The sequence below is a fragment of the Athene noctua genome, chromosome 20 (assembly GCF_965140245.1).
Source record: "Athene noctua chromosome 20, bAthNoc1.hap1.1, whole genome shotgun sequence".
Classification (NCBI taxonomy): domain Eukaryota; kingdom Metazoa; phylum Chordata; class Aves; order Strigiformes; family Strigidae; genus Athene; species Athene noctua.
In genome coordinates, this window is record NC_134056.1 from 6,676,364 (window position 1) to 6,696,655 (window position 20,292).

General features: G+C 51.8%; 2 protein-coding genes across 4 annotated transcripts; both read left to right on the forward strand.

Annotated features, from left to right (window-relative positions):
* The first annotated feature begins 2,436 nt into the window (after window positions 1-2,436).
* KYAT1 (kynurenine aminotransferase 1) lies at window positions 2,437-13,146 on the forward strand. Of its 2 annotated transcripts, XM_074923646.1 has the most exons (14): window positions 2,437-2,533; window positions 4,481-4,602; window positions 6,995-7,053; window positions 7,988-8,138; window positions 8,446-8,595; window positions 8,966-9,052; window positions 9,176-9,304; window positions 10,092-10,212; window positions 10,897-10,973; window positions 11,225-11,314; window positions 11,685-11,871; window positions 12,094-12,170; window positions 12,445-12,531; window positions 12,855-13,146. In XM_074923646.1, the coding sequence occupies exons 2-14, from the start codon at window positions 4,519-4,521 to the stop codon at window positions 12,921-12,923; spliced, it is 1,368 nt and encodes a 455-aa protein (XP_074779747.1). In that variant the 5' UTR covers window positions 2,437-2,533; window positions 4,481-4,518; the 3' UTR covers window positions 12,924-13,146. The 2 variants fall into 2 exon arrangements, with proteins under 2 accessions (XP_074779747.1, XP_074779748.1); XM_074923647.1 differs by lacking the exon at window positions 2,437-2,533 and having other exon boundaries at window positions 4,493-4,597.
* A 1,423-nt stretch (window positions 13,147-14,569) lies between these two features.
* SPOUT1 (SPOUT domain containing methyltransferase 1) lies at window positions 14,570-20,261 on the forward strand. Of its 2 annotated transcripts, none has more exons than XM_074923648.1 (12): window positions 14,570-14,629; window positions 14,715-14,757; window positions 15,010-15,126; window positions 15,459-15,618; window positions 16,259-16,348; window positions 16,699-16,748; window positions 16,983-17,113; window positions 17,543-17,615; window positions 17,989-18,087; window positions 18,719-18,821; window positions 19,433-19,580; window positions 19,744-20,261. In XM_074923648.1, exons 1-12 carry the CDS (start codon window positions 14,594-14,596, stop codon window positions 19,816-19,818), a joined length of 1,125 nt encoding a protein of 374 aa, XP_074779749.1. In that variant the 5' UTR covers window positions 14,570-14,593; the 3' UTR covers window positions 19,819-20,261. The 2 variants fall into 2 exon arrangements, with proteins under 2 accessions (XP_074779749.1, XP_074779750.1); XM_074923649.1 differs by having other exon boundaries at window positions 14,594-14,635.
* The last annotated feature ends 31 nt before the right edge of the window (window positions 20,262-20,292 follow it).

The following is a 20,292-nucleotide window of genomic DNA, read 5'->3' on the forward strand; positions in this document are numbered from 1 at the left end:
AAATCAGCTTCATCTGCCTCACTCTGTGGCTGTGCCCTGTGTGGCAGGAGGAATGGTACATAGTCCAGGCCCAACCACCCAGTCCTCCTCTCACACACCCATACCAGTGCAAAAACTCTGATGCACGCCCAGTTCCCATCCTTCAAATCACCGAGCAATAACTGAGGCCGCAGACATTGTCTGTATTTAGAGACCAGTGGCACAGGGTCCAGACTGGTGGAGAAAATCTTATGCACATCTCACTGGATGCCTCAGATAAAAAATAGTGGATACAACTAGTATCAACATTAAGGCTAGTTAACAATAAGATAACGAAAATAATTTAAATTTCAGCTTTTATGACTTTTTCCTTAAGAACCAACCTATGTGACATTTCTAAAGTGGAATACTTTGAAAACCCCGTTCCATTTCTCTAACAACAGCTCATTGAACTAAGGCCACTGAAAAATGCTTTCAGCAGGAATAGTAACCCTGGTGTGTTACAAGGATATATCCACAGTCATTTTGTGGTACCTGAAAAAAGCAGGCTGATTCACTCATGGTTATTTTCATTTGGCTGACTCACTGGAGGACACTGGGCAGCATAATTTTATTTAAAATTCATAAAGGATGGTTCAAAGGCATTCATTATAATTTCATTAGTGTACAAGAGGCAGTTCTGAGTGGTTAAGTGCAGCCAATTTTAACTTGTATACACCAGTGATCACTGCTATAGTAAAACAAGCATATCTGTGGCTTTCTAGGAACATTATATGTCTTAGCATCGTCCTGTAGACATATGCACAGGACCTGTACCCAAGGAGCTATGATCCCACCTGCCAGGGGACAGACACTCACCAGCCCAGTGCAATAGCTGGATTTTTTAAAAAAAAAGGTCATTGAGAAGAATTGTTCATGTCCAGATGCACTTGTTAAACTAAAGCAACCTGAAGAAAGACACGGTCCTAACTTTCCTTGAGTTTTACAGCACAAACTCCAAGGTCAGATGTGTCCTCTTCCTTGCTGGCTGCATACATATTATCCAGCAATTTCTGCTGAATTTTAAGGCGAAGTTACATGTTACAGTTGAATCAATATAAAGGCCAAATCCTGCTAAAAAGGGTGAGGGCTCATGCTCCTGTCCATCCCTTCTCTTCCCCATTCCTCTCTGCTCTGGTCCCTACCCAGATCTTTATTTCCCTGCAGTGCCTTAACACTCACACCCACCCTTCCTTGATCTAGTTCAACTCACAGGCTTTACAGAAAACTCTCTGATTTTCTTCAAAAGGTTGACTTTTTGCTAATTTAGCAAGTCAAGTAAGCTCAGCCCATGGGCAAACAACAACCAGGGAAGGTACAAGGCTGGCAAAGGAGAGGGCAAAGAAAGCATAGCAAAGGCAGCAGGAGAGAGAGGATAAAATGGCACTGAGCCATTAGATGGCTCACAGTGTGCTGTGTACATTCTTACAGAAGCAAACCACAAGTTTTTCTTCCATCTGTTTGTTTCAGTGTTTGAGTTAAAACAGAAGTTTAGAAAACAAAGAGTTTGCATCTGCCTGCACAGACATTCCCTCCTGTTTAGTCATGGCAGGGATGCTGTGAGCCCAGCAGCCAGACATCGGGTTGGGATTGGGAATCTTTGGCATAGCAGACACCAGCTGCTTCCTTTCCCTTGGCTCACTTTTTCCTACTGTGAAAGGGAGACAGCAATTACTCACTGGGGAGACCTACACGACCTGATTCATCGGTGCATGTCAAGCCTTGTCACAAAAGGAAGAGGGAAGCCAAGAGAGGACAATTTTCTCTCTACACCTCATTGCAGCAATTGTCACCTCTCAAACAGCTGATGGAGAGTTCAGCTCCTGCATCCGTGCACCAAAATTCTCCTCTGAGGCTGCTCTGTGTCTCCCTGCCCATCCACAGCCCAGGGGTCTGACAGTGCTGCAGGATCCTGCTTTAGGTCGTATTGTGGACAGTTGGTCATCATCCTCTGATGAACCCAAAGCTGATGGTACACCTTCTGTACCTGTGATCTGTTCTTTTCTCTAATAATATTAAGCCTGCAGGGTGAAATTTTTGAGAGTGTCTGACTGATTTAAAAATTAATTTTTCAAAATGACTGAAGGCTTCACTCAAAGGGAAATTCCCTGCCATTGCCACGCCAGAGTAATTATAGCCATACCACAAAAATTATCCTGCTATAATTATGCCAGTATGAGCCTCCATCTGAACAATATGCTGACATATTTTCCCAGGCAGCCAAAATCATCTGGCAGCTCTGTCTCCAAGCCTCCCGGAGGAAGGGACCTGCTCCCAAAAAGCCCTCTCCTCCCTCACCCTGGTGATTTAGAGAGCGACCCGAGATCTCCTTTTCCCCGGTACGATTTTCCCTGTCAGAGTGTTGTAGCTCGACTCCTGCCTTCCTGCAGCCCCCCCGACTCCTCCCAGGAAGTCCCAGCTGCAGGGAGTCGGGGAGAGGGCAGCATGTGTGCGGAGGCAGCCTGGGCGGTTCTGCCAGGCTTTGGCAGCATAAGACAGCGTGGCCCAGCTTGATGTAAGTCGGTTTTACCCCCTCACCCCTTCTGAGAGCTGTCTTGCACCTCCGTGTATGCGCTTGCTGGCTGTTGCTGCTGCCTGTGCTCCCGCTGTGGCGTTGCACCCCCTGGTGTGACGGATTCGGGGGGACCTTTGTCCCCAGAGCCCTTTGGGTGCACCTGCGGGTGGCCAGGCTGGCCAGCACTGTGGAGGTGTTTGAGGAGCACAGGGACAGTGGAGACGGCTGGTGCCCGTGGGCTGGAGGGCAGGAGGTGGCGAGTGACCAGTCCTCACGGTGACCTTTCAGCTGTCACCTCCAAAATCCTTAGTGTGCTCCTTCCTGCGCCCCCCGCCAGGGCGAGAGGTGCCCCAGCTCCCTTGCAGGGAGTGTGTGTACAGCACAGCCTGAAAAGCCCAACCACGTAAGAGGCTCCTTGAGCCTTTCCCAGGCTTTTGGACTCTCTGGTGGCTGCCCCCGCTCCAAAACATTGTCCAGGGCTGGGGAGGTGAGGCAGAGCCCTCTGCCCTACCCCCAGACGGCTGCTCCCACTGTCAGCAGCACCCTGACCCTGCTGCTGCCTCTAGCTCTTTGCAGGAGCCTTGTGTACAGCTCTTACACCAGCTTCCTGTAATCCAGTGAAGCTCTTTTTACTGCCACACTTTTGTTTTGTCACCTGCAGGTTAGTCCCCTCTTCCCAGTACTCATTCGCTTTGCATGCCAAAGCAGTTACCCCCCACATCTCAGTGGCTGCCCCCGACATGCAGCCATCCCGTGCACAGGGATGAGGTGCATAATTTGCAGTTCCGAGCAGTATTATGCTGTGGCTTCCCATTTTTCCATAAATTGTGCTGTTTTTTTCGCACCTGGGCAGAGATGTAAAATCTCACTGGTCTCAGCTAGCAGCCACTTTGCACTTGTGTTAGAAATCATACAAAATGCAAACAGTGGGGACTGTCATCCTGCATGTAAGGGTGGAAAGTGCAACTAGCAGTACTGAGAACTTACCTGTGGGCTGGCCAACTTCAAACCTGTTTTGTTTTTTAGCAGCTGGGTGAATGAATCCATGGCTGGTCAAAAGAAAGGTGCATGCATCCTCCAGACTCACTGCTTTTATCTCAAGTACCTAACAAAACATTAACTTACTTTAGCTTCAATGCCATGTTTAAGCAATGCTGTAGAATAGTTGAGGGGACCTGAGGTGAGGGAACAGGCTGCATGAGGCACAGAAATTAATTTGTATGGGGCCTTGAAGGAGAAGTAAAGACCAAAATCGCTTTGAAGATGGAAGCTGACATCTTGTTAATAAGAATAAAACTTGTGATTAAACAGCCTGGAGTTGCAGCAGCTGAGAGGCCAGAGATTCTCAAAAATAGCAGCACTCTTTCTTTGATTTCTTTTTTTTTTTTTTAGGTAACCTTAAGAACATGAAGGAAGAGGAAGGGGTGGGTTTGTGTGGGGTAGGTCTGTCCAGCCCCTTGTTTCACTTGCCAGCCCCAGGAGGCAGAGTGTCCAAACAGCCCTGCCAAGCACAGCCCCATCACAAGGAAGGTGGAGGTGCTGCAGGGGAGGAAGGGCAGAGCCAAGAGATACCTGGGATCAGTGAAACTGGATGGGAAGTTGATACTGAACACCAAGGTGCCTTCTCAATGGTGTCTGTACTGCTCTCCCCAGCACAGAGGAAAAGGGGGAGCCTGGAACTGGGGAGAGAGGAGGCAGAAGCCATGATTGCCCTTGTGATCCCGACTTTGTGTGTGTCACGGACACAAAGTACAGTCCCAGTGCTGTTTCACACTGCAGCGACAACACACAAAGCAGCTCATTTCCCCTTTTCCTTTCTCTGGCAGAATAACCACAGCTTTGGTCCTGGACCTGCCTCATCCCAAGGTACATGGGAGCATTTGCTTTATACCTGAAGCTGTGGAGCGATTGTCTCACCCCTCTGTTTTGTGTCTGGGGGAAATGCAGGTCTGTGCCCATACGAGTGAGACAGCGGGAGCTGTGGCATGCTCAGGAGAGTGGGACCGTCTCTGCGTCACTTCTTGCTGGAGAGGAAGAGCAGCGCTGGATATAGCTCGTACTCCAGTGAGGTATTGAATGCCCAGCGGGGCTGTTTCTGGCCGGCAGCCTGGGCCCTGGCTGAGGCTGCTGTGGTGTGGAGCCCGGGTGGGTCACTGCCCAGGAGCTGGCCTTGGCAGCGACCACAGATAGGGCACATCAGGAAAAGCCACACTGGTGCAATCTCCTCTGTGCTCGCTTACTTCCAGGTAACCTGTTTAAGGGGAACATCTCATAAGCAAGAGAATATTCTTCATACAGAAGAAAGCTCATTGTTTGTGGGGTTGCCTCATCTGGTGGGCTCTTCTACTAAAGCCTCTTGGGTTGCAAAGTACTTGAGAAATATCAACATCCCTCTTGGAAATACAAACATGCAGAGCAAGGAAATGACGTGCGGCAGGGAGTCAGTGGTGGAAGGTTGTGGCCGCCTAAGTCTTCTACATTTGCACTCAACTATCCTGTCTGGCTGCCAGACAAATTGCAACTGGAGAAACACATTGTTTGGTTTGGGGAACAGAACAGACTGAAACAGATTTGGGGGTTGCTTGGCCCCAAGCCCATGTTGCTCTCTGGCCTGATGAGCAGCCGCCCATGGCAGCATCGTGCAGGCTGTGGATGGGATGGGGGGGACACCAAAAGAAGAAAGCATTTGTCGTTTCCCTTCCTGAAAGGGCTGGAGCAGACAAGGCCTTTCCTCAGAACTGGGAATTTCTAGGCTTAAAGCACCTTCTTCCCACTGACCCCCATCGCACTTGCTGATGCTGTCAGATTCTCTGAACTGTGGCCAGCAGCAGCCCCGCTGCACAAGAACAGTGCTGGAGCTGTTAATATTTCACTCCAGCTATCTTTTACTTCCCAAGCCACCAACCCTTCTACTCCCACCAAAATCAACTCAGACACTGCATCTTGCTGACCATAATATCCATGAACTTGTGCAGAAAGGACAAAGCAGGGGTCTGAGGAGCGGGCTTCTCCTAGACCTGGGGAGACAGCAACTTCTGCTCACCCTTGGCTACCTGCCCGGCACCACGGGAGAGCACAGAGTCCATCCTGTGCCCTCTGAAACACAGGGCTCCTCAGCAAGTTATTTGCAAAGATCCCTAGTGAGGGCTGAAGCTGTATAAAAATATAAAGACCTTAACAAAAAAATATAATTGGGGCACTTCTCAAATTCTGGTGCAGCCCTCCGGGAATGGCAGAGGTGAGCAGGTAAGTGGGGAATTACTGCTGCGGCCAAGCCTGGGGCGCGGGACTGACCTTGTATCCCCACCACCATCCCGGCACGCACTGCACAGACCCTCTCCCCTCACATCCCAGCTCAACACCTCACTTCTCAGCTGCTTTCACATGCCCTCCTCGTCCCTCTTCAAATGTATTTTATTTGTTGTGGTGGCGATTGTTTTCTTGGTTCACTGCTTCAGAGACGCCCTCCTCACATCCCTGCATTGGCTTTTCTTGGTGCACTGAGAATTGTTTGTCACCAGTTTCCAGTCCCTTCGCTGTCTGGTTAGTTACCTTTTCCCTGTGCTGTCAAGTTATTAAATTCTGCCTCTGCTTTTCACCATCCTCGTGATAAATTCCCCATCAAGCACATCTGACTTTCTCCCACTGTGCTTATCCAGCTGGAAGGAGGATTTTGCTCTCAGTTTCCTACTGTCCTTCTTCCCACTCTCCCTAGCCATAATATGATGCATGTGGAAATTAGACACCAGTCAGGCAACTGGTGCCTTAGTGTCTCCATAAATCACTGACGTGTGCTGTGCCCCCCTCTTGCCTGTACCCAGTTGCTGCCTGGTTTTGCCATGAACTTTAGGTGCAAAAACCAGCATATTGCTTAGGATCTAAAGCAACTCCATTCACCAAGCGCTCCAGCAGGACAAAGGGGTAAATACTTCTGCTACTCCATAGAGCTGCGTGGAATAAAAGAGTTTCTTCTTCTAGGAATAGGGGATATTTTGTGGCCTGCAGACAAGGATATCCTTCCACGGGAGGATCAGAGAGGCTGTGCAAGGCAAAAGCCTGAGGTCTGGGGTCATTGGCCTGACTGTTACAGCTTGGCTGAGCTCACTTGACCCCATGATTTATTCCAACTGAAAATGAGGTTTAAGGCATTGCCAGCTCCCCAGTGGGTGTACACGTGCTTCTTTTGTTCCTCTGTTTTCTCAGTTCTTGTTGAAACTTGTAAATGAAACGTCCTCCTCTGCCAGGTCTCATCTACTTGATCTTTCATAAAAAGTGTGTGAAGCTTTTTCCAGAAACCAATGCAACAGTGTTACTGCTCTAAGGTCAGTCAGCAACAACCCATGAAGCAACACTAAAGAGTACATTGTCTTCTGCAAAAACATACCTGGGGATGGCCCCTTCACACATGGCCCCATTGCCATTAGTAGAAGCTTCAAACTCACTTCCTTTCTCTCTCTGCAGGCAAAAATGTCAAGGCCAGTGCAAGCTCGGAGACTGGAGGGAATAGATAAGAATATCTGGTGAGTTAAAAGAATGTCTGGTTAACACTGGTAGTAGATGTGGTTTTAGGCAGCCTAACACAGATAGAAACCACCACAGCCACATAGCACAGAGCAGCAGTCTCCCTCAGCTGCTTTGCATTTGTTCAGGAAGCACATCAGGGTAAGTTTGTCCCAGGAGACTTTACCCTGGCTCAGTTCTGTACCTGCTGCTCACACTTTACGCCTGTTGCTCACGCTTAATGCGGGAAGGCAGGCGGGAACACCTTGTTTTCCCTCCGCCTGAGTGATCCCAGCAGCACCCAAATCTGAGCCAAGTGGTTGCAGCACACTGGCTGCAGCCTGGCATCTGCTTCAAGCCCACCCTAGGGCACTGCAAGCAGGGAGGCAGGTGAAGGGATGCTGCAAATGCCATTCCCAGCCTGCCAGGCACAGTAGGGCATGGGGAAACTGTGTGCTTGAAAAAGAGTTTTAAATGGGCTTTCCCCAAGGCTCTGCTGTGCTTGGTTTCAAGCTACGAACTGCCTATGAACTGGCTGTTGTTTGAGACAAGTGCTGAGTTCAGCCTGCCCTTGCCTCTGCAGAGGCCTTATGGTGTCTAGCTGTTAAATTTTACAGCACTGGTATGAGCTTGAAAACCTCTGAGTCCTCTCCTGCTCAGTGTGGTCTGATCTAAAGCAGTGTGTGGCTTCAGCTGCGACCACACAGCCAGACAGCACAATGGCTGTTTCCCTCATAAACAAATTAAAACCAGCCCCCGGTGCAATAATGCCTCATCCTTGGTTTAATTAAAACAGGTCTGAAATGACCTGTGCTTGGTCCACCTGCGAGCGGTGGGACGGCTCCACAGGAAGGACACCAACCTCACCACTTCCCACGGGATGCGGAGCCTGTGCCACCGTCCTGCCCGGACCCTCTCTAAATACTTCTCTTTCTCTTCCTTTCTTCTTTCCAGGGTGGAATTTGTAAAACTGGCTGCCACCTACTCCACGGTGAACCTGGGCCAGGGCTTCCCTGATTTCCCCCCACCGGACTTTCTGAAGAAGGCGTTCGTGAGAGCCCTCAGCGGGGAGAACCACATGCTGCACCAGTATACCCGTGGCTTTGTGCGTAGGCAGACTCCCCCCTCCTTGGCAACACCCCCTTCACTCCCCATTAGCCTTGGCCACTTCAGGGTTCATCAGGCAGCAATAAACAGGGCAAACCACACGAAGCAAATCACACATCAACCCATGCACCCCCTGCCCAGGGCTGTAACGCCCTGCTTCACCGGGGCATTTGAAGCAGCTGGAGTGGAAGATGCCCCACACACTCTGTTGCAGGGTGCTTGGTTGCCCAGGCCCCTTCCAAGGGCTCATCTGTGTTTTTGGAGGCCACTGCAATCCAATTCCCACCCCTCCTCTCACCCCACAGGGCCACCCACCTCTGGTGAAGATCCTAGCCCAGTTTTTTGGGAAGCTGCTTGGACGAGACATGGATCCTATGACCAATGTGATGGTGACTGTGGGGGCATACCAGGCTCTTTTCTGCTGCTTCCAGGCTTTCGTTGATGAAGGTGATGAGGTAATGCAAGATTTAGGCTTGTTGCACAGGCCACCTTCCTCCGGCAGAGCCCTTCTTTGCTGTGGGTCTGCCAGGGGCAGGTTTTCATTGTCCTTCTGCAGAGCAAGAAAGGTTTTATCCCCATTCTCCAGTATTTGAGCTTCAAAAGGAAAAAATTCTCTGCTGCAGGGCACTGTCTCATTTCTGCATAAGACAAAATAACTTTTTTGCCCTGAGTGATGTTATTCTTCCCTGTTACTGCCCACTGGCAATGCAAGTTCTTCCTGACAGTAATTCAGGGATTAAAATTTCCTCTCTCTCCCATTGTTCTCTGCACCCAGGGAAGGTCTGAGCAAGGCCAGGAGGGTGCTGACAAATCCCTTTCTTCCAGGTGATAATCATTGAGCCCTTCTTCGACTGCTATGAGCCGATGGTGAAAATGGCTGGTGGGATGCCCGTGTTTGTCCAGCTGAGACCGGTGAGTGGGTCAGAGCAAAGCTGTCAAGGAGAGAGGGGTCGTAACAAAGTGAGTGAAGAGGTGAGTGGTAAGCAAAGTGCAGAGGTAGCAAAGCAAGCCAAGATTCCCCTCTGTTCTCTCTAGAAAGCTCCAAAAGATGGACAGTTGATGTCTAGCGCAGACTGGCAGCTGGACCCAGCTGAACTGGCTTCTAAATTCAGTGAACGGACAAAAGCCATCGTCCTGAATTCACCCAACAACCCTCTGGGCAAGGTAATGCCTCTGGCCTTGCTGTGGCTGGCCCTGAAAGCAGCTGGGCTGCTACAGCTCAACCAGCCACAGTTGCAGCGTAGCAGCGACTTGACCTTCCTTGCACACAAGGGAAATGGGTGTTGAGGCAGCACTGCACACTGTGGCTCACTCTTTTGGTGTTTTTAAGCCTGGTCTTTTGTGCTAGCAGTGGCTTTGCCCAGTTAGACCACTACAGCCAGCTCCTGCCTGCCCTATCTTGGGAGATGACGCAGGCAGGGTGTGCAGCTTTTGCAGGGAGGGGCACCTTGAGTATTGTGTCCAGTTTTGGTGCTGGAGCGAATGCAGGGGAGGGCAATGAAGCTGGTGAAGGGCCTGGAGAATAAATCCTATCAGGAGAGATTGAAGGAGCTGGGAGTGTTTAGTTTGAGGAGGAAGCTGAGGGGAGACCTTGTCACTCTCTACAGCTCCCTGAAAGGACATTGTAGAGAGGTTGGTGCTGGTCTCTTCTCACAGGTAATTAGTGATAGAACAAGAGGGAACAGCTTTAAACTGCAACAGGGGAGGTTCAGACTGGACATTAGGAAAAAAATTTTCACAGAAAGAGTGGTCAGAGAGTGGAATAGGCTGCCCAGGGAGGGGGTGGAGTCACCGTCCCTGGATGTGTTTAAGGGTCGTTTAGATGAGCTGTTGGGGGATGTGGAGTAGGGCTGAGGGTTGGACTCGATCCCGAGGATCTTTTCCAACCTGAGTGGTTCTGTGATTTTCAATGCTCCTGCTGCATCTCTGCTCCACTCCCTGCCTGCTGCAGATTTTCAGCCGAGAGGAGCTGGAGCTCATTGCAGACCTGTGCGTGAAGCATGACGTCCTGTGCATCAGCGATGAGGTGTACGAGTGGCTGGTCTACGACGGAAAGGAGCACATCCGCATCGGTATGGAGAATCGCTTGGCTCAGCTTGGCTGTACTCTCTGGGTACAGCATCTTCAGGGAAGGAACTGGTGATTTAACTGGGATTCCCTGGCAATTACATGGGCTGCCTGCATGCACAGTTCTACCAGGCATGTGGCCCCATTAGAGGTATTTTGCTGCACTTTAGTCTCAGTCTCCAAACCAGGACTTAAACTGGAGTCCTGACTTCAGAGCCAGTCAGAGGAAACAGGGAGTTGGCTTCCCAGTGTGAGAACCAGAGCTAAGAGCCCTTTGGCTCCAGGGAAACTGGATTTTTTTCCCACACTTCGTAACACCACAGTTTTCTGTGTGTCTCTGGTTTTGGGACATCCATTTCACCATGATTTCAGAGGCCTGTTCTTCCTGTTACAGCAACATGCAATCACCTTGTTGCAAGGTGATGGTGCTTGGCACCTCTGGGAGCCCCTGGGGCTGGGTACAAGCATGTGAAAACACTTATTTCCAAAGAGATGCTCTTGAGAAACCTGGCTGCCTGCTTGGGGTGAGGCTCATCCAGCTGAAAGATATGCTGCAAACACAAGAGGCCACTATGGGTTTATGGTGGGCAAAGAGCTCCCTCTGTAATTAAGAGTTCTCTCATTAATGCAGGCCAGAAGCGAGCACGCTGAGCTTTGCCATCGGTGTTTCTCTCTCGTTTCATTGCCAGCCAGCTTGCAGGGGATGTGGGACCGCACGGTGACCATCGGGAGCGCTGGGAAGAGCTTCAGTGCCACCGGATGGAAGGTGAATTCCCCCGTGCAGCGCTGCGTTGTCTCCCCTCACCACCCCTTGGCTCCAGGGTGTGGGTCCGGTTGCATAACACTGGGGACAGCACTGCCGCACGCTCCGCTTTGAGCCTCAGGGTCTGAAAGTACCAAAGCTGCTTTACCATAGCCCTGTCTGGAAAATACAATGAAGCCAGCGCAGGCAGATAAAGAGGAGCCCAAGCAGGTACTCAGAAACTTACCACCTTCTTCCTCCTCTCCTGGCTGCAGGTGGGCTGGACTGTGGGACCCAACCAGCTGCTGCAACACCTCCGTACCGTGCACCAAAACTCAGCGTACCACTGTGCCACAGTGGCCCAGGTAAGGCAGCTCTCTGCAGCTGGCCCTGCAATTCCCAACCCCCCGAAGCAGGGGTGACAGAGGGTCTTTCTGCCCATGGCTGACCTGGAAAGCACAGACAGGGTGGTGTGGCACTCTGGAGAGGCTCCTTCCCTTCTCCCTGCAGTTGCCCCGTGCTTGGGAGGAAGGGAAGAGTCCAGCCTGCCTGGAAATATTCCTTATTTTGCAATGATAAATCCAAGGGGCCATTTGGAGGGGCTGGAGGCAGAGAGCTTGGCTTGGTGCAATGAGAAATCACCTCCTGCTCCCTAATCGTCTGTGAATTGCATCAGAGCAAAGACTGGTTCTCAAGCCTTGACCATTTTCCCACCGGGTTCCTCTCTCCTCACAGGAGGCCGTAGCTCAGGGTTTCCAGAGGGAGCTTGAGCTCTATGGGAAACCAGAAAGCTACTTCATCCGTCTACCCAAGGAGCTGCAGCAGAAGAGAGACTGGCTGGTCCAGAGCCTGGATGCAGTGGGGATGAAACCCATCATCCCTGAGGGCACCTACTTCTTGGTGGCAGACATCTCCGAGTTCAGTGAGTGGTGCAGCTGCGGTTTTGCTCAGGCAGGGCTGAATACGGGGTCCCCAGCTCAGAGTGGTACCACTAGCACAGACAGGAACCTGCATAAACCACCACCAAAGCAGGGATGGACAATAGCGTATTTCCCATCCAAGCTCCCAGAGGCCTTGAGTTCAGGGCTTGGCTGAAGCACGGGGCAGCAGGACCCACCTCTGTGCTGCTGTGCTTCTCCTGCAGAATCCGACCTCCCTGATGTCCCCGACTCTGATGAGCCCTACGACTCCAGATTTGCAAAGTGGATGGTCAAGAACAAGGTAAGCGCATCTGGCCGTTTCGGCTGCGTTTGGCCTGGGCGGGTTGGTGCCCTCCTTGGGCTGTGCTCTGCCGGGTGCAGCAGCTCATCAGGGGGTGCCTGGGGTGCCTCTCAGCAGCCGGCCTCAACTCTGGCAGCCTCAGCTCAAGCAGAGGGAGCAGACAGGGCACCAAGGGCATCTACAAGCCCTTCCATGAGGCTTGTGAGCAATAAGTGGGTGGCTTCACACCAGATCAGAAAGAGCAACCTCAGCTCCACATGTTTCCCCTTCCCAGGGACTTGCCGCCATCCCGCTCTCTGCTTTCTACTGTGGGGCCCACAAGAACAACTACAACCATTTCATCCGGTTCTGCTTCGCAAAGGTGAGATATGTGGCTGCATGGAGGAGGGTGAGGTTGGGAGTAATAATCAGGGCTGGTTTAATGAAATAAATACCACAAAGAAATGCATAGAGCCTTGGGGATTAGAGCCTGATGGTGGCATCACAGATGGTTCAGCCCCCTCCTGCAGACACGTGAGCTGAGCTGGGGGCAGGAGAGATGCCAGTGCCAGCCTAAGCTTTGCCCCATCAGCTTCCCACACTTCTTGGTCAAGGCAGGGAGTCTGCTGGGTGCACGTTGAACTGCAATGAGGGGAAAGGGGATTTGGCTGGAAGCCACTGACTGAACCTATGGTGTTTATTTAGGAGGAAGCCACACTGAAGGCAGCAAATGACATATTGCAAAAATGGAAACGGGAGAAAACCAGTCCCTGAGCACACTGGAGAGAAAACCTTGGTCCACACCAGCCACAACCATTCTTCCTCCTCTTCCTTTGCTTGGCTACAAACTTTGATGTGTCCTCTTTTTTTGTGCTTTCAACTACATTTTCTCTCAGATAAATGGTTAAGAGGTTTGCCAGGCCCAGGGTCTGGAGGACACTATGTCACTGTGAAATGATTGCACTGTTCCTTGCAAAAAGTGAACCTTCTCATGCACTGCCAGTATTCAGCATTTCTCCTTCTTATGTTTAAAGACTTTGCTAATCAGTTCTGGGATGCATCCAGCAAGACACAAGGTAAGGATGGCTCCAGGGGGCTTTTCCACCACCAAATTCTGAAAAGGTGTTTCAGGACCTACCTTTAGGTCTATGCTGGTGGGTTACTGTGTCTTATCTTGCTCCACATCCCCACTCATGTACCCCAGGGCACAGGGCAGCATTTCCACCAGCATCTGTGTTTGCCACAGGACCGGGCAGTATCACTGCCCCTCAGAAGGTTGATTCCTTGAAGCCTGAAAATTACAAACCCAGTGAAATGGTGTTTCCCATAATTAACAATTTTCTTACTGGTGTTTCTTCTGTGCATCTCCAGAAGGCAATCACAAAATCAGTAACTGGTTTCCCCCAGGAAAAAGGCTTTCATAAATAGTCCAGCTATTGCCAAACCTTCCCTCTGCAGCCCCCAAACTACCCCCGGTGCTTTGTCAGGGCTTGGCAGCATCACCCAGGCTGCAAAACAAAACCTTCAGGCCTTTGACAAGTGCACATGGCAACCAGGAAGGATGGGCACAGTGGCCTCAGGCTGCTCCTGCTGCTGGTGGCCCCCGCAACCCGCCACCCACTGGGCTGGTGGGGTAACGTGAGTAGTGTTTTGAAAGGTAATTCTTGATTTCAACCCGGGTAAGAATGTAATCCAGCATCATCAATCCTGCAGGAGTTATGTGTAACAGACTGTGCAATAAGTATTTGTGGCAGTTAAATTATTAAAGATGAATTATTGCAATTATTGAAGAGTAAACATCTCTAATGATTATAGGGCTGACACAGCTCTGCTGGAGAGCTGCCATCACCCATACAACATCTGCATTGTGTCCTGCGGTGGTGGCTCTGCAGGTTTTCTGTATCAGGCTGCAGCTGATGGCACCGATCCCCTCGGAGCCAGAGCCGCACCCGCCCGCGGGAGGGAGGCAAACACCCACCTCCTGCCCTCACCTAGGGGAGACGGGCCCCATCTCACCTGCCTGCGCCGCCTGGGTGGGTGAGGGTGCTGCTGAAGGTCCTTTTGCACCCACACATGTGCTAAGCGCTGGGAGAGCCGCAGTCACTGAAACAGATAAGCGACTGCGAGACCAGATTATTAACATAAAGAATTGCACCATCCCCACGCACGTGGGCTCTTGCTTTAGGCCGTGACACACCCCACAAGGGGCAGGATGTATCTTCCCATGCCCCACCACGGACGCAGTGCTTGGGCGAAGACACCCAGACGTGGGTGTCCGGATTTTACACCGCCCACCCCCCGGAGAAACGGGACCGGGACCGGCCCCGCGCCGCCGCTTGAACACGGCCCCTGGCCCCGCCCCCTGCCCGGCCATTGAACCACGTGACGCCGGACGTCGGCCAATCACCGCCCTGGGGGGCGTGACCGCGGAGCGTGGGCAGAAGATGGCGGACAGCAGCGCGGCGAAGCGGCCCAAAGGGGTGCGGGCGGGGCGCGGTGCTTGTCCCGGTTACCGCGGGCGGCCCCTGAGGGGAACCCGGCGGTAACGGTCGCTGTCTCCCGCAGGTTGAGGAGAGGAGGGTGGACTGGCGGCGCTGGAAGCAGGAAAGTAAGGCCGGGGCTCTCACCGGGGCCGGGGGCAAACCGGGCCGCAGCCGCGGGGGTCCCCGGTGGGGGCGTCGCGCCGGGAGGGGCCGCCCCTGAGCGCTCTGTGCCCCGGCGCGGCCCTCACGGCGCTGTCCGGGCCGGCGGCCCTCACCGCGGTGTCTAGGCCGGCGGCCCTCGTGCCGTCCTCCACAGCAGCCCAGCTCTGAGCGCTCAGGGCTCGCTGTTTAAAGCGAGGTGCTGCTCTGCGTTCCAGGGAAAGCAGAGAAGAAAAAATGGAAGGAAATGAAACTGCTGAAGAAACTGGAAAAACAGAGGATGCGGGAGCTGGCAGAAAAACAAGCTGAGAAGCAGGAGGAGCAGGAGGACAAAGGTGATGCTGATGTGACCCGATGGGGAGGCCTGGGTGAAAAAGCTGGGAGAACTTGGTCATAAGGGTCTGTCAGTTTTACGTATGAATAGGAAGGGTGTTGCTCAGCTTTGTATAGCTGACGTAGATTAATCCACACACATAAACAGGCAGGAACACAATGCAGCGAGTGCCGCACAAGAGACCTTTCTTAAGAGAAAACCTGTGATTAAAATCTGAGAAGCAGAAGTTGCTATTTTTCCCCCACACCATAACTGCAGTTGAAGTAGTAAATAAAATGCTGTACGTGCTGCTGTCACGCTGTGGCTCTCTTCTGATCACCCTCTGTTCCCCAGGGCGTCACTACACGCTGAGCGTAGCCCTGCCAGGCTCTATCTTGAACAACGCCCAGTCGCTGGAGCTGCGGACGTACCTTGCGGGACAGATTGCTCGGGCATGTGCCATCTTCTGTGTGGATGAGATCGTAGTGTTTGACGAGCATGGAGAAGATGTAAAGTAAGGAGAAGCCATCTCGTTCTGCAGAAAGCATTCCCTCTTTGCTTTCTGTTTCTTCAATCTTTAATTAAACTAAGACCAGCAGAGAACTGTGTGTACCTCAAGCAAATGTTTGAACCTCTCTTAAATGCCAGGATTACAGGGAGCCCTTACACCACTGGACAAAGAGGTTAACTGCCCTGGCAACTAAGATCATTTATCCCAGCATGGGGATGACAAAGCAGCAGGAGGTCAAGTTCTCCTGTACTCTTCAATCTTGATGTGAAGGGATGGGGTGGGCCTATATTCTTAGGCAAGACCAATTTCTGTTCCTTCAGCTTTTCATCTGGACCTGCATCTGAGTTAACTGGCCAAGACATGCAATCCTGTAGCATCCAGCTGCTGGGCTGTGTCAATATACAAATATTTAAAAAAAAAATAAAGTATTTGGCTTACAGAGAGTTCTAAATATGACTTGTTAACAGACTCTACTTCTATAATAGCACTTTTACAAGGTGGCCCATTTACTTCTAGGGAGTGGAGTCGGGGGTGTGCTGCCATTCTCAGATTAAGGGGAAGGGCTTGGTCTTCTGGAGACCTGGCCATCTGGGGCTGTGCAGTCTCATGCTGAGTTCACAAGCTGTTCTCTTTTCTCTTACAGGAGCGTGGAGGGGGACTTTGAAGGAATTGGGAGGAAGGGCAAGGCTTGTGTGCAGTTGGCTCGGATCCTGCAGTACCTGGAATGCCCTCAGTAAGTCCACCGTGGTCAGACTGTGCGTCACATTTGCATCAGAACTGACTACCATGGGTATCTCACGCTAGAGGCTATGGGAGCAGGAGCCATATTCTGTTTATATTGCATAATTATGCAGGAACACAGGATCCAATTGTTTCACATGCCTGGTTCAGAAGTTCAACTAAAAGAATAGCAGTGAATGCAGGATACAACCTGCATGATACATTAGAGGTAGATCAGGGACTTGAGGGACATAAGTATGCTTTTCTCTGTACTCAGCACCTTTAAGTCAGAACAGAACTAGAATTGAGGCTTGTATTCCTTAGAAACAACTGTTTCCACATTTGAACCTTCTCTGCTAACAGGTACTTGAGGAAATCCTTTTTTCCAAAACATGAGGATCTGCAGTTTGCAGGTAAGGATTCAGTTGTCTCTGTCCCAAGCAGCTGGCTCTCCCTTCCTGAGCTTTTGTTTTGTGTGGGATGCACAGAATTTAATAACTTCTCCCTGCTTCAGAGCACAAGTGAGCCGCTATGCTGAGGAATGATGGATCGGAGAGGGAGAGGGCAGCAGAACAGTTGTACTTGCACCTTTGGTCTCACAATTTGTGTCCCCTCCTTAGCAGTTGCTTTCACCTGTGCTGTTCTAGGGCTCCTCAACCCCCTGGACAGCCCCCACCACATGCGGATGGATGAGGAGGCAGAGTACCGAGAAGGCGTAGTGTTGGACCGGCCAACTAAGCCAGGCAGAGGCTCTTTTGTTAACTGTGGGATGAGGAAGGTATGTCTGTCTGTAACCCACAGATCCCAGAACAATTTTCCCTGTCTCTGGCAGATAGGAAGCAGGCAGGGTGGGTACTGCTGGGTTTCTGAAGGCCACAGCAGGCTAGTGCAGGGTTTAATGCAGTTGCTGTCTTGTCCCTTCTGGCTTGTTAATGTTTGAGGCTTCCTGAGTCTTGGTAAGTCTGCCCATTCCAGCACATCATTGTTCCACTGCTGGAGTTAAACCTTTGAGCAGCAAAGTAAGTCTCAGACTGCTGACTCAAGCACCCTCAGCCTGCTCTGCACCGCAAGCACCACGCAGGCCCTGATGGCAGAGCTCGTCGTTCCAGCTCCAGGCCAGCACAGACCCCCACTCCCTCAGAGGGTTCCCTTCCTTCCCCACCTTCCCCAGTACTTCCAGAATGCCTGATGGTGACTGTCACTGCAGGAGGTGCAGATTGACAGACAGCTGAACCCTGGCCTGCGAGTCACCGTGCGCCTGGAGGAACCCCAGAAGCCAGGTAACCCGCTGCTCCATTCGCATCTGTAAACTTCAGTCCTGCAGGAGTTGGTCCATCTGGACGACAGCCTGCTGGTGACTGAGGTTTGAAGGTACCCAGCAGCTCTGCATGTTCCTTTCAGTCCACACACAATTTTAATAACACCCTTACCACACCTCCCTAATTAACTGGAAAGAACTATCAGTTATTTCACCAACAATAACCAGCCCAAACATACCTGCACGCTTTCCAGAACGTGCTCCAAAGGGCAGTTCTGGTTGTACCCTGTGAGAAACTGCCATATGTGGCTGGTCCAGCCCAGCTCTCACTAGGATATCGCAGGGGTTGTTAATCCCTGTGATACTAATTATTCAGCTATTTGCCTCCCTTTCAGAAGCTAAAGTGCGGAAAGGCACCGTGGTGTCCTCGCACCACCCTCGGATGGTGTCGGGCTTGTACTGGGGTTACAGCGTCCGCCTTGCCTCCTGCCTGAGTAAGTGTTTACAGGAGTTCTCCACTCTGCCGCGTCTGTCTGGCTTCCACACCTATTTTAGGTCTACTGGCTGCACATCTGCACACATTAACATCTCTTTTGTCTCTAAGACAGTTTACACTTGCAGCTAGCAGCCACTTAGCAATTTTAAGGGCTCAAGCTAAGGGTGTGAATTACCCGTCACCCACTAATACTCTGCCTCCACTCACTGTTGTGCAGCAGGAGACAAAGAGTTGGTGCTCTCCACCTCCAGCCAGTACATCTCCATTTCCACCATAACCTCCTCCTGCTCATTCACTTCAGAGTCAGAAGTGACATTTGAGCTCAAGAGCCCTGTAAAATCTTTCTCCTCCTGAATGATTGTACCTCCTAGGAAAATCATAAGTCAAGGAATGGCTCCCGGCAGTTGTTTGAGCTTTGAGGAAAAGGTGCTGTGATTGAGAAAGATGCCAGAGACTCCTGCAGCCAAGGGAGTTATGTAGGAGAGAGGTTTCTTCTGTCTCCTGCTGCACTAGTGGCACTGAAAAACAATTCCCTCTGCTGCCCCCACTCACCTGTGGAGTCTTTAAGCCCATCCAAAGGTGCAGCAAGGGCACCAGGTAAATAACCTCGTATTGTGTTTGTTTCCCAGGTGCTGTCTTTTCAGAGTGTCCGTTCAAGGAAGGCTACGATCTCTCTATTGGGACCTCGGAGCGCGGCAGCTCTGTGGACCAGGCCACTCTCCCCTCCTTCAGGTTTGTGTCCTGCCTGCTTGGGCCCACTCGAGAGCCCCCACTCTCCCCTCCTTCAGATTCACATCCCACCTGCTTGACCCCACTTGGAGCCTCCAGCGAGGCCACCACAGGCAGCAAAGTTGCTGCATTGTGGCCTTGGTGTTCTCCCAGGCAGGAATCCTCCTAGATACAAGTGCAAGACTTGCCTGCAGGCTCTCTCCTGTGCTCTGCTGCTCCCTTTTACACCAAGGCACGTTCCTCTGCGTTGCAGAAGCTGGGGCGAGTACCCCAGGACAATGCCAGTTCCTTTCCTGTCCTCCCCATTCACGTGGTAGCAGGGACTGTCCCCTTGGCCAAGTGCTGTGGGGCTTTCTAGAGAGGCAGCTGCACTGGGCATTGTCGGCGAGGGACACAGCTCCCTGCTTCAGGAGCACAGAGGAGCTTGAACACAGACCCAGATACTTGAACAAAAGTAGTGAGTCTGCTTCCTGCAGATCAAGTTAAGAGAACTGTTGATGTGCAGCCAGTTCTTAATCACTCAAATGTTCTAGGTACGTGTAAAGCTTGTAACATCTGCCTTGGTGCAGGGGTAGGAGCCAGTCTCACTGCTCTGTCCCTGTGCTCTCCCCCAGGCATGCCCTTGTCGTGTTTGGAGGGCTTGAAGGCTTGGAAGCTGGAGTTGACGTGGACCCAAACCTGGAGGTCACCGACCCAAGTGTCCTGTTTGACTTCTACCTGAATACTTGTCCCAGCCAAGGCAGCAGAACCATCCGGACAGAGGTAGGGCAGGTGGCTGGTGGTCACAGTGGGACACAGTGCCCGCATGCACAGAGCAGCTCGGGCAGTGACACAGCCCATGCGTGACGCCTCGGCAGAGCGCGGCCGGCTCGCCTCTTGCTGCTTGGAGAGCAGCAGTTCTGAGTGGTGCCTGGGTCTGTTCCAGGAAGCACTGCTGATCTCTCTGTCTGCACTGAGACCCCACATCGATGAGGCTGTGAAGACACCCAGTGACAGCTGAGGGAAGGAAAACCACTGACCTTGCCGTCAGCTGAGGACTGCCTCAGGGAAGCGGCTGTTCAAAGGCGAGGTGCTGGGAAAATCCAGCGTGACTAAAGCTGGCAGTGCTGCTCAACCAAGAGCCTGCCTGCTGGTGGGAGCAGCAGGTCTGCACTGTCCTGCCCAGCGAAGGGGACAAGCCTGGCAGCAGACTGAGTTGCAGCAATTCAGAGTCTGGGGTGGGGAATAAAGCACTATAGAACCACAGCTACCCTGAAGTCCATGTGCAGTTGTCTTGGGCTAGAGGAGGGGCACTCAGGGTCCAGAGATCCTGCACACTCAGTGCTTCTGGAGCCAGGTGGCCTTCACACTTAAAGGAAATCAAAACTTAATCTTTATGCCAAGAAGCTGTTCCTGTCTCAGTCTGACTTCCCCTCATCCCTGCTTCAACTTCAAGGCTTCATCCTTCCCAACAGCAGGAAGGGCTGGTGCTTCA